The sequence below is a fragment of the Triticum dicoccoides genome, chromosome 4B, assembly GCF_002162155.2.
Source record: "Triticum dicoccoides isolate Atlit2015 ecotype Zavitan chromosome 4B, WEW_v2.0, whole genome shotgun sequence".
NCBI lineage: Eukaryota > Viridiplantae > Streptophyta > Magnoliopsida > Poales > Poaceae > Triticum > Triticum dicoccoides.
The window spans coordinates 671,772,593-671,785,453 of NC_041387.1; the positions used below are offsets into that span (position 1 = coordinate 671,772,593).

Sequence of the window (12,861 nt, forward strand, 5' to 3'; positions counted from 1 at the left end):
CTACATCAAACGCTTCCTCTTTCGGTCTATGAGGGTACATGAACACACTCTCCCCCTCTCGTTGTTATGCATCTCCTAGATAGATCTTGCGTGAGCGTAGGAATTTTTTGAAATTGCATGCTACGTTCTCCAACAGTCACCTGGTTTGAAATGAGCTACTAAGTTGTTACCCTAGTCCCAAATATGATTGCTTTTGATAAATATACTTCCTCCGTACCATAATATAAGACGCTTTACTAGTTCAAATTGAACTGCAAAAACATCTTATATTTTGGTAAAAAGGTAATACCTCTTAAAAATGAAAATATATTGTAGATAGATTTTCTCCTACTTTACCTTTTTAACATAACTTCTCTATGGATAAGCTTCGTCCACTGAATGACATAGTAAGACGTACCTAGAAACGACAAATACTAGAACTAAAAGCATCTACAGTCGGATATATCAAATATGGCCTCAAACGCCCGCACGGGTGCGTCTGCGGCAGTGATCAGGCACATCTCAAATTTCATGAGTTGTATCCAGACATCTCATACTAGATTCTTGAATCCATACAAAGACATCCAAACAAAATAAACATACGTACTACGTCAAAGCTACTCCTCGTCGGAGATGTCGACGATCTTCGTGCCCGGCTTCGGCAACTGCAGCTCCGGCTCCTCTGGCACCTCCGGTTGCTCCGCTCCGGCCTCCTCCTTCTCTATCTCCGCGTCGAGTTTGACGAAGAGCGCGTCCAACGCCGCCTGCTCCTGCCGGAGGAACACCCGATTGGCCTCCACATAGGCCTCATTCTGAATGGACTCTAGGATGGCCTGCTGCTCCGCCATCTCCTCCGATTGGGACGGCAAACTCCACCTCTGTATGCTACTACCGGAGGAACGCCCGGTTGGCCTCCGCACAGGCCTCATCCTGGATGGACTCTAGGATGGCCTGCTGCACCGTCATCTCCTCCGATTGGGATGGCGAACTCCACCTCTGTCTGCTCCTACCGGAGGAACGCCCGGTTGGCCTCCATATAGGCATCATCCTGGATGGACTCTAGGATTGCCCGCTGCTCCGCCTACTCCATGTTGAAGCCCAACAGCTCTGGCTCCGGCTGCTCCGCCTCCTCCACCTCCATTGAAACCAGCTCCTCTCCCTCCTCTTCTCCCGGCTGCTCCTCCTCCTCCTCCTCCTCCTCCTCCGCCTACTCCATGTTGAAGCCCGACAGCTCTGGCTCCGGCTGCTCCGCCTCCTCCACCTCCATCGAAGCCAGCTCCTCTCCCTCCTCTTCTCCCGGTTGCTCCTCCTCCTCCTCCTCCAGTCGGCGAGTCCGGAGGCAGCCAAGCAGCGATGCGGGAGGCAGATTAGCCCGGGCACACACACACGGGCGGGTGCCCCATCTTTGGGCTGGATATGATGGGTGCCGATCAGCCCGGGCGTTTGAGGCTCATTTGAGTCAAAATTCCGCGACCGGACAATGATCGGGCGGCTCGCCCAGGCGTATGTTCGGATCTGAGGCGCCCGGCTGTAGTTGCTCTAAAACTCCTGATGCGCGTATGGCCAGCAGGTGGTTTAAAAGAAAGTAATAAACTTAATACTGTATGTGTTGTTTCTAAAAAAAATGATAAACTTATAGTAGTATTGTTTAAGAAAAGTACTACCTCTAAATGTAAGACGTTTTTGATAGTCTTATCACATTTTACTACTCCTACTAGATTATTAGAAACAGAGCGAAGTTTTCTTCTAGAAAAAAAAAATACAGTAAGAAACTGTGTCCGATTCTGCAAAGCAGACGCGCGTGCGGACGACGCGACGCCACCCGCCGACCACCGCCGCACCGCCGAGCGAAGAAGAAGAAGCGAGGCGGCGAGGGCGAGGCATCCACCCCCGCCCCGATCGATCAGGCCGCCGTCGCGCCCTCCTCCGCCCGATGCAGGACCAGGCCGGGGCCGCCTCCGGCTCCGGGGATCCGGACCCTCCGCCGCCGGAGCACGCCGGCGGCGAGGGCGGCTCCTCCTCCGCCGCCAGGCTCCCCTCCCGCAACGCCTCCTCCAAGTACGACTTCGTCAAGGTCCTTCCCTCCCCTCCCCTCCCCACCCAGGCCGGATCCCCCATCCCTCCCTCACTCCCCGCCGTCCGGGCTCATCACGTTTATCACTTGTCTGCCGTGGTTGCGCCGTCAGGTCAAGGTCTGGCTCGGGGAGAACGCGGACCACTACTACGTCCTCTCCAGGTTCCTCCTCAGCAGGATGCTCACCGTCACCAAGGTCCCCCGCCCTCCTCCTCCTCCTCCTCCTCACACCAATCCTTCTCCCACACCTTAATCATTTACCATTGCCATGCCTCTGTTTTTACTGATTATGAATAGTGAAAAATATGCTACGCTTCCAACAAGTTACTGTTCTAGTTTCGATGTCAAGTACCAACGAAGGACAGTACAAAGGTGTAAGCTAACAGCTTTGGCCATCTTTTTGCGCCCCCTTCTTCAGATTCCGAACCACGTCGCCATTAAGATTGCCCTTGAGCTCAAGAAGCTGCTCGTCGACAACAGCCTTCTTGATGTGTATGTTTGTTCGCCCTTCACTCTATATTTTTCGATCCTTATGTTGTTTATGTTGAGCTTCATGCACTAGCCAACGCAACCAAAAGTCCGAACCGATGGAAAAGGCTAGACAATTCACATATACACTTCAACAATTTCCCACGTGTTATTCTTTTGTTTTCTAATGATGAAAGTGTCGCATACATAATATTGTCGAATCATTATTGTTGTCATGATAACAAATTGAATACCTAATTTGTGTATCATCATTCATCAATTCCTGATTTTTAGACTTATATGCTAGCAAATGTTTTCTGCAGTTCACAGAGTGACTTAGAGGCCAACCTTTTCAAGGTGACTACCTTTAACTTCATTTAAATAGACATGTTTGTTATTTTGTTAACTTAAAAAATACTAGTTTATTTACAGCTAATGGAGAAAAGGGGATATGGAGAGGACTACATTAATCGGTATAAGATGATGACAAGGTGTGTTGTTGGAGGAAAGGCTGCTCTATTTTGAATAATATAATGTTTGGAACCTTACTAGAATAGGCTCCCTCGGACTTATTTTCAATTGTACCTTATTAATGATAATGAATTCCATAGTTTAAGGTGCTAACCTTATACTCCCTCTGTAAAGAAATATAAGAGCGGTTAGATCACTAAAGGAGTGATCTAAATGCTCTTATATTTCTTTACGGAGGGAGTATTATTGTTGTCTTCATGTCAAGTCTACTTTGCAGAAGCTTTACTTCAGTGTCATTTTGATAACATGTTTATGTTCTATTTATTATTAACTGCAGATTCCATCATCAAAGAGTACCACTAGTAATTTTGGTGTGTGGAACTGCTTGCACTGGAAAATCAACAATTGCTACACAGCTAGCTCAAAGGCTCAACCTACCAAATGTTTTACAGGTTTATTTTCTCTTCCCATTGTATGTGCCATATATAAGAGTCCTGTTTGCTACCATTGTCACCTTGACTACATTTCTTGATTATAACATGTAGACAGACATGGTTTATGAGTTGTTGAGGACATCAACAGAGTGAGTTTCTTTTCCTCGTCTCGGTTATTCTCTGCCATATGAGTTGTTTGCTGTGTCTATGGTTCCCCATTTCCAAAACGTGTAGTCTGTGAATACTGAATAGATTACTGATCTCAACAACACATGCAGTGCCCCGCTAACTTCAGTACCTGTCTGGGCTCGGGATTTTAATTCACCTGAAGAACTTATCACTGAATTTTGCAGAGAATGCAGAGTTGTTCGCAAAGGTATTTATTTTTTGTGTGGAAAAAAGGGTTTTGTATTGCACACATAAAAGCTGCTTGCTTTGGATATAATTAGTTGCAGGCACTCATTTTTTGTTTTGCTTGCTGTTCACATTTACCAGGTTTGGCTGGTGATTTGAAGAAAGCAATGAAAGATGGGAAGCCAATTATAATAGAGGTATGTTGTTATGCCTTACATGTTTCTCCTGAAACAAAAAACCATATCTATGGGTTGCACTGTGAAATTAATTTTGTGAAAATACCTCAGCTCTATATTGTTTTGTCATTTTAATTTCTACAGCATGGTGTTCAAATGCCTGTTCGATTGGATATTATTGAGTGGAAACTGTAGGGGAGGGCCCAGCAGTAGGGTTGGATACTATAGAGGACTTTTTCTGCACATTGAATACTAACTGACACAAAAGTCTTCAGTTCTACTGTTTCTTAATTGTACAGTGCCAATTAGTATGTGTAGACATGTCATACGATGTTACAGCGGTCATTTTACATTGATCGCTACCTTCTATTGCAAAACAAGATGTAATTTGGGATGGTTATCAAAAACTTCTACCAGCCATTTTGCTTGCATTTCCCATCATCCAACTTCACTCACAACACTGACTGGCCTTTTGGATTTCCTTCTAGAAGGATGTACGTTTGTCCTTGTTAGTGTTCCGTGGGTATAATTGTGCAAGCATGAGCAGAGGATGCAACAATGAAGGGAGGCGTCAGTAGCTGATATGATATTTTCCCAAACATGCCAACACAGCAACATCGTTATGTTAAAATGGAATTTTTTGTTCACATACATGTGGTATCCTCTCTCCTGTGGCTTTCGGCTTTCGTGCCCAACCGCACCATCCATCACCCTCAATGTCTCGCTCTCTGTCAACCATGTTGCCGTCGCTAGCTTTCGAATGAATCAGAGGCTCAGAGCAGATCATTAGTTTCTGCTCCCTCCGTCCCAAAATTCTTGTCTTAGATTTGTCTAGATACGGATTTATCTAGTCACGTCATAGTGTTATATACATCCGTACCTAGACAAATCTAAGACAAGAATTTTGGGACGGAGGTAATATGATTGTGTTCGTGTGTATTTTAGCTATTTACTCTTCCATCATTTTGTCTTGAGAGTATTTGTTCAATTACATGGCATGCATACGAGTACCGTCGGCGGTTGAGAGCATGAATGGCGCGGGGGATTCGTGGATCACTTTTCTTTCTACCCCTTCTGTGTGAGACAGAAAAAATATTTGGCTGATAGTGGGCCCAATCTGACAGGGCCATTGGGCACCTGCATCCTTTTTGGAAAAAAAATGATATGGAAATACCAGCTAACCAGTCTGGAGACAGGCAAACTGGCATATATCAATGTCATCCATAAAAACCTATGGAAGCGAAAACGGGAGTGATAAAATGGAAAGTCACAACTTTTTAATGGAGGAGACAAGAACAGAAAAATGTTTAAAAGCGGAAAAGCCCAAGTTACCCTTCTTTCCTAACCTGTAAAGACTCGGAGGCAGATCTGTGCTGCATTGGTTTAAGCTGTCTATATTTGCTTCATCCGTCACAGATCTTCGTGGATCGAAGTGAAGTGCACGCATATATATGTGTGAACATAACACGTGTACAGAAATTGCTCGTTGATAGCACAGCCCACTCCAGCTTTTGCGGCATGGCAGAACTTCACTGGCAATTAAAATTATTTTCTTTTGGAGGTGAATAATCTGACAGTCCACACATTTCTACTGTTGCTCAACATGGTTAGAAGCTTTAAAAAAAAAAAAGATCCTGCATAGCTCTACACTACCACATTTACTTTCTAGCACTTGTTGCATTTGAGATTAGCTAGTGATGTCTGACCAGTAGTACAAAGCAGAAGATGGATTTTGTTGGGGATGGTGGGGTGACCAGTAGTACAAAGCAGAAGATGGATTTTGTTTGGGATGGTGGGTGGGAGCTAGCCAAAAGATCTGTGGCATCTGTATTTAGTTAGTGTGCCCCACATGTGTAAACTATGTCTAATTTTGGCTGATATTTGACTTCAGGGAATTCATTTGGATCCAAGCATTTACCTGATGGATGAGGAGAATGCAGATGACAATTCCAGAATAGAGAAAAAGGTTGAATCTGGAAATTCATCCATCTCTTCAGAAAAGAAAACTGAACAGCAACCAGAAAATGGTCTACCTGAGAACATTCTAAAGGAAGATACCTTACAAAGCCAGGACTGCCTGCCTGAGAGTAGGACCAGTGAAGGGCTGTCTGGTGCTGACAGCCATGAGATTACCTCTTCTGATTCTGAAGAGAAAATTTTCAAAGCTGAAGGTAAGTCAAATTACTCTGATAAATGTGATCCGTATTATGATGTGTGGTCAGTATGACACAACAAGGCTGGAGTATGCCAAAGTAAATCTCTATTTCTTGTTCTAGTTGGTGGAAAAATATAGTATCTGGGGAAGTAAAGGATCAGATCCTGTATGGTTCTTACAGAATACTGTACTCTGCCATGTTCAAGTTGGTGGCCAGTCACTATTCTTTTTACTTTGTAGGCAATGGACAAAAGGATTTGGACCAACAGAAGAACAACAGTGCCAAGAAGGACAAACCTGCTGCTGAACCGATAGTTGTTCCAATTGTGTTGAGGATGTCTGATTTTGATCACAAGGTGTGTTGTCTACCTGGTTTATAAATTTAAATGTGTTTCCATATATTTAATTTCTGGGTTCATACATCAAACCAACAAACCTACCTCCATGAAAAGTTTGTTTTGCGTTTCTGACCTCTCCAAATAACCAAGTTGAAGGCCTACCTTTCTTCTCTTTCAAACTGGTTCTTTCTCTGAAATTGCTCTTGCCTGGAATAGGTGCAGCGTCCCAGTTATAATTTCTAAAATATATCCAGAACGCATATCTGGCTTCCATATTTAATATTTTCTGTTTTGCGTTTCTGATTAAAAGGGGAGCCTTGGCGCAGTGGTAAAGCTGCTGCCTTGTGACCATGAGGTCATGGGTTCAAGTCCTGGAAACAGCCTCTTACAGAAATGTAGGGAAAGGCTGCGTACTATAGACCCAAAGTGGTCGGACCCTTCCCTGGACCCTGCGCAAGCGGGAGCTACATGCACCAGGTTGCCCTTTTTTTTTTGCGTTTCTGACCAATAACCAAGTTGAAGGCCTACCTTTCTTCTGTTTCAAACTGATTCCTTCTCTGAAGTTGTGCTTGCCAGAAATAGGCGCGCACCGTCCCAGCTAGAAATTCTAAAGTATATCCAGAACACGTATCTGGATTTCATATTTGATATTTTCTGTATTTTACACACTCGTATTATTTGGTTTGTTAGCTCATTTCATTCTCGTTCAGATTTGCTTTGTTTGTTTGTTCAGGCATTGTTAGAGGAATGGATAGCCACTAGAGCTATCAGAGATAATTGCCTTCCTCAGGTATTCATTACAAAGCTTGAATACACAAGTAAATTACTGTTTTGTCTTGGTACTATCCTGTAAAATCATGAAAACTTGGAAGGAAAGCTCCAAGATGTCTACCGTCTGACTAGCAAGTGTGTTTTGTTTTTATTATCCTCGTTTTAAGGCTATACCGGCAAGCATGCCGAGTCGTTACTAAATGCCAATCTATTGGTCTATATCTTTTACAGAAACCATGAATTGGTATTGGTGATGGGAATTATCCGTATCATTGATACAATTACTACCAATAACCATCTACTCCCTCCGTCCGAAAATACTTGTCATCAAAATGAATAAAAGGGGATGTATGTAGATGTATTTTAGTTCTAGATACATCCCTTTTTGTCCATTTTAATGACAAGTATTTCCAGACGGAGGGAGTAGCTCTGTGATGCAATTATTACTAACAACCATCTTAGCTCTTTGATGCAGTTACTAGTAACAACCATCTAACTCTGTTATAGTCCTGATATCAGAACATACTCCATCCGTCCCAAAATAAGCGCTGTGGCTTTACGTTCAAACTTGAACTAAAGCCACAGCGCTTATTTTGGGACAGAGGGAGTATATGCAAAGTGGTGCAGCATACTTTCCCTATGCTACTTTAAGTAGCCTTGTTTAATGAAATATGAGCATGAGATAATTGTAACTCCTTGACATTCCCCAATCTTTTACCATCTCTTTGATGCTTAACACGAGTGTTTGAATTTTGAAGTGACATTACCCAGTACCGAGTATCGTATTTCCTTTTTTCTTCTTTCTCTTGGAAAAAAAAAACTGCAGGTTAGCATCTGACTTTTAGTTGATGTTGTTCAGGATCATCGAAAGCTTATAAACAACCTCAAACTTATTCAGGATTATCTTTGCTCTTTTGAGGCACAGGTAATTTTTCCTTCATCGGTCAAAAGTGTGAAATTCGTTCCTTGGCAATGACCCATTTGTCAAATTTGTCATGTTTAAACTGCTCCCATTAAGAGCTTGAAATCTGCTAGTCATGTTTTACTTCAAGATGTCATTTTTTTACAAGAGCTGTTTACCCAAGGAGTCAAGGATCATGTTGTTTCTTGTATTGAATCACCATCTTTTCTAGTTTAGTGTTTGATTGTTTTTTTTCTCCTCTAACCTACTGTCTAAATCTGATCAGGGATTAACTGTTGTTGACATCTCAGCAAACTCTTTTCCTCAAACGTTAGATTGGCTTCATGGCTATCTTCTTCAGGTACCTGAGAAAAATAAGCAGATTTATTTTCTTAAATTGCAATTTTGTTGATAAATGTTGTTATGTCCAAAGAAGCGCTTGTGCTAACACATATAGAGTCCTGTCACCAGAAAGACCCAGCTACTTTCGATCGATTAAAACATCATTTCTTGACCTTATATCTTTTTTGACAGTGCATTGAGCGCGGCCTTCTGGCTGCATGTTCAGAAGGCCCCAAGCAATAGGAAAACCAATTAACATGACAGGTATCTGCTTTAATAGAAGGCATATTTCTGGAAAGTACTTTGTTTTCCATTATTGACATGTTTGTTTGCTAAAGTCTCTTATGCCGCCTATTCTTTAAAAACGGGTTATGGGAAAAGCTTTTTTTGATCAGACCTTGGCTTGGTATCTGTTGCCACCTGGTACCTTTATTTGAATAGTATATCATTCATTTACCTGGTACTACCTCCGTTTCTTTTTAGTCTGCATATTAGGTTTGGTCAAAGTCAAGCTTTGCATAGTTTGACTAACTTTATATTAAAAAATATCAACATTCACAATATGAAATCAACATTTTCAGATGCACCATGAAATGTATTTTCATATTATATAGTTTAAGTATTGTAGATGTTCATATTTTTTAATATAAATTGGTCAAACTTTGTGTAGTTTGACTTTGACCAAAACTAAAACGCGGAGTAAAAAGGAACGGAGGGAGTATACAAATGGAAATAAATTCATATTTAATATATGCATTTTTTTAATCTCAGTAACATTGTAAGGGCCCGCAACTTGAAAAATATCATCCAATTACAAGGACGACATTTGACCATGCATATCTTGTCCTAAGAAAAATAGGGGGTTATTTAAGATTGGTTGAGGTCAAAAAAACTTGTTTGTGAGCGCAGAAAACAAATCTCATGTACCACTTTTCACCATAAAAAGAACTCTTGAGATGATTCTCCCGGCAGGATTGTGCCTAAGCCCTCAAATGTGATGTGATCATCAATTTAGAGGTGCATATTCTTGATTATATATCTCTCATGTGTGGCAGATTTGAGTGCCGATGTAATCCAGATGGCTTGGAATCCTAGCAGAACCGAAAGGTATGTGTTGGTTTTATGTACACGTTTAACCCTGATTACCTCAAACTTACCTTCACCGTGTGAAGAACTAATTTTTTCCGAGGTTGCCGCTTGCAGTTCTCATAAGCACACAAGGCGATGTGAGAGGGACTCGACGGAATCTGTTAGCATACATGCAATCTTTTTTTTTTCACTTTGCTGGTTATATGTAACGTGTATGATCTCTCCCTAGCCATGGGTTGTTTGCGTTGCGTTGGGCATAATAGAGTATAATCTTCTTCCTGAAAAGTTCCACATGTGTCAACTAAGTGGTAGCAACTTGTGCAAACTATGAAACCATTACTGGGTTAATCATGGCCACATTATGAGTGAGAAATGGAGTCCCAAATCAGAAGGGGGTCACGTCAGTGTCACCTATCCAACCAGACGCCACCAGCCTTGCATCCCAACATCTCATTCTTGTTGGCCACCAACATCTCATTCTTGTTGGCCTAACCAGCCGCAGCACGTGCTTTTGCAGCATTTGCGACACTCTTATAGTGGTTATAGCACTGATGATGTTGCACCAAGAGAGACGGAATGGAGACCATCAACTGCCAGTTCATAGGTTGATGGGATCGGCATTGGCGACACTCTTATAGTGGTTATAGCATTAATCAGTAACATTACCGACCATGGAATCTAAAGTTGATGGGAGGCAGGCCCGTCGGATCCATTTAACCATGTACTAAACATACATACAAATAGTCAAAATAAAGGCGGCTCTTAACTGTTTTCAATTGTTGCATGATATGTTTATTGCTCAGGGAACAACAAAATCTAGACATGGCTAATACAAACACCTGAATTTTACAAATATAATACGGGCAGTACCCCAACGGGCTAATATTTGCATTCACTGTGAAACGTATAATGGTTAAGGGTTTCACCACGCAATATCCAGTTACAGAAGAGACGCAATACTATATGATACTAGAAAAGAAATATCTGTGAGCAAGTCAACCGCACGTCAACCCATCAGACCATGACAAGCAGCCATATACTCCCTCTGTAAACTAATATAAGAGCGTTTAGATCACTAAAATAGTAATCTAAACACTCTTATATTAGTTTACGGAGGGAGTACCATTTACAAGAAACTAACTACATTAGTGGCTGACATCAGAGCCATCATCCACTGCTTTTCCAGCGCCTCCACCGCATGACTTTGCGACTGACTCAAACAGCTGCTTAATCTCGGGTGCGCAGTGTGTGAAGGCTCGGTTCCAAAAGTTGTAGCGCGGGTTCTGACGCAGACGCATTCATTAGGTCACCATTGCATTGTGGTGCTAGAAATGAATAAAAACAAAAAGAAGAAGAAAAAAAAAACCTTTATCAGCTCGATGAAGGTGATGAGTAATCCCCAGGGGTGAGGACGATTCACTATCAGCCGTTCTAAGAGAACCCTCGTCACCTGCTCCTGGATATGTTCCTGCAAATTCCAGTTCCAAACTCCATTGTTAGTTAGGACAAAGGAAACAAACTAGATTCCTGCTCGCTTTTGCACCAAACAAACAAAAAAAACTACAAAAAAAAATACCTGGCTAGCTTCAGCAAATAGATACAGAATGATGAAGGAGAAGTAGTGCGTGTGGCTATTCGGGTAGCGCAGTTGGTTTGCAATCGCATTCAAAAACAGGTAGCGCCCCTCTGTATCCAAGTTCGTTACAAGATATCTGAAAAATTCAGTCGCAGTTTCGATCTGAAAAATATCCATTGTACTATGGTTAATCTGCTGTGCTGACGCAGATGCATTTGCCTTGTTCGCTTGCAGTTGTTGCACCGCCTGAAATTTTATTTCCAAACAGCAGCAGCTTAGAATGACATACAACAAATAAAGGAAGCAAAATGGCAAACTCACAACAAACTAACAAATAAAACAAAAAGGAGGCACAAGATTACTGTTATTCTATATTAGAGAAAAATAAGAAAGCATGTAAGACAAAAGAAGAGGACAACCTCACGTGTGCGAAAGAAAGAAATTTGTGACGGGTTTTTTTTCCGTAGGAAACAAGAATTGTTCTATGAACAAGTACCCAGAAGTAGCTAGTTCTACTGGTAATTCCACCGCATGAGATGAAAAATAAACTCACTTGGATGCCAATGTAGAGAACAAGCGAATTCATCAGAGGCACATTGTAGCGTGTCCCAGCAACATTAGCTTCATTCTGAGGCAGCAGCAACTTTTGCTTCAGATCATTCAAAAAGGATGAGCCTTCTGGTCTCTGCACAATACAAGTAAAGATTCAACAAAGCTTTTAAAATGAGGGTCCCAGACAACACAGCAATTCAGCATATCAGCATATATAAATGCTATCACCTTAAGATACTCATCGACTTCAGCCTTCATATGCTTTGACTTGAGGGCACCATCAACATCTGACATGATTCGTGGAGGTAATGAAATTTCAGCTAGCAGATCAATCTGCCACAGAAACAAGAGTTAGATATTGTCTGAAATTAGGAGAATGGAAGGGTGTGGAAGTCTCTTTAGATAGACCTTCAAATTAGGGGTAGATGGGTCTGGAAGTCTCATGTTGCGCGGAAAAGCACTGAGAATGACATTGCGCATTTGAATGCAACTGGAAGGGATCACGTCACAAAAACTGAAGTGATAGTCACACAGAAATTCAGGAAAGTCATGGAGTAGTACGAGCAGCACTCTCATAGTTCCTTTGTACATAAGGTGCACCTAAGTAAAACAAACACAAAAGATATAAGAAGTGGCTCATAATTACTTGAACAAGACAAATGCAAAAAGTGATTGGAAAGAGGGGATTAACTGGTTCTAATAGGTCGGCAGTTCTCAAATATGGTTCCATGAATTTGAACAGATCAATAAGTAGCCGTTGGAAAAAAGGCCACCCTTTTTGTGAATTGCCCGTCAGCAGTCTTGCCATGAAGGTTCTATGACTCACCAACTCAAGCCAAGCAAAGCTGCAACAGAACAGTGTTAATCAGATTACCAAAATATTACCAATACAGATTTCAAACAAGCACTGCTAGGTGAGGCCAGCTTTATTAAAAGGCGTTGGGCTAGTCATCTTGACGCAAGGTCTTATATCCAAGTAAGAGCCATGCTGTGTTTGCTGGCTGCTACTTGAAACTGAGCACCCTAACCAATCCTGATAGCTAATAACCTTGCGCATAATAGCCGCACAGCAAGTAGAGCACAAGGACAATCGAGTTGACCTTTTGATGTGGGACTGTGGGTTAACAATTACATAATCAATGGTGTACAAAAGAAAATTTTAACGAAGCACTTAGAGAAGG

At 42.0% G+C, this 12,861-nt stretch overlaps 2 protein-coding genes across 3 annotated transcripts in view; one reads left to right on the forward strand and one right to left on the reverse strand.

The window, feature by feature from the left end:
• The first annotated feature begins 1,751 nt into the window (after positions 1 to 1,751).
• On the forward strand, positions 1,752 to 9,909 carry LOC119292242. Its single transcript, XM_037571077.1, has 17 exons — positions 1,752 to 2,053; positions 2,166 to 2,249; positions 2,472 to 2,545; positions 2,845 to 2,878; positions 2,954 to 3,012; positions 3,330 to 3,444; positions 3,538 to 3,575; positions 3,705 to 3,802; positions 3,922 to 3,977; positions 5,848 to 6,127; positions 6,352 to 6,467; positions 7,183 to 7,239; positions 8,080 to 8,145; positions 8,408 to 8,482; positions 8,656 to 8,727; positions 9,519 to 9,570; positions 9,667 to 9,909. Exons 1-15 carry the CDS (start codon positions 1,913 to 1,915, stop codon positions 8,704 to 8,706), a joined length of 1,344 nt encoding a protein of 447 aa, XP_037426974.1. The 5' UTR covers positions 1,752 to 1,912; the 3' UTR covers positions 8,707 to 8,727; positions 9,519 to 9,570; positions 9,667 to 9,909.
• Positions 9,910 to 10,293: 384 nt separating this feature from the next.
• LOC119292241 (CCR4-NOT transcription complex subunit 1-like) overlaps positions 10,294 to 12,861 on the reverse strand; it is a 19,223-nt gene continuing 16,655 nt past the window's right edge. The window contains exons 45-52 of one of the 2 annotated variants that reach the window (XM_037571076.1): positions 12,372 to 12,525; positions 12,089 to 12,280; positions 11,909 to 12,013; positions 11,682 to 11,813; positions 11,129 to 11,374; positions 10,919 to 11,020; positions 10,676 to 10,835; positions 10,294 to 10,592 (exon numbers count right to left, since the gene is read on the reverse strand). In XM_037571076.1, the coding sequence (XP_037426973.1) occupies positions 10,698 to 10,835; positions 10,919 to 11,020; positions 11,129 to 11,374; positions 11,682 to 11,813; positions 11,909 to 12,013; positions 12,089 to 12,280; positions 12,372 to 12,525 (1,069 nt within the window). In that variant the 3' untranslated portion in view covers positions 10,294 to 10,592; positions 10,676 to 10,697. Of the gene's footprint in view, positions 10,836 to 10,918; positions 11,021 to 11,128; positions 11,375 to 11,681; positions 11,814 to 11,908; positions 12,014 to 12,088; positions 12,281 to 12,371; positions 12,526 to 12,861 lie in introns of both variants that reach the window. The other variant, XM_037571075.1, reaches the window with a different exon arrangement.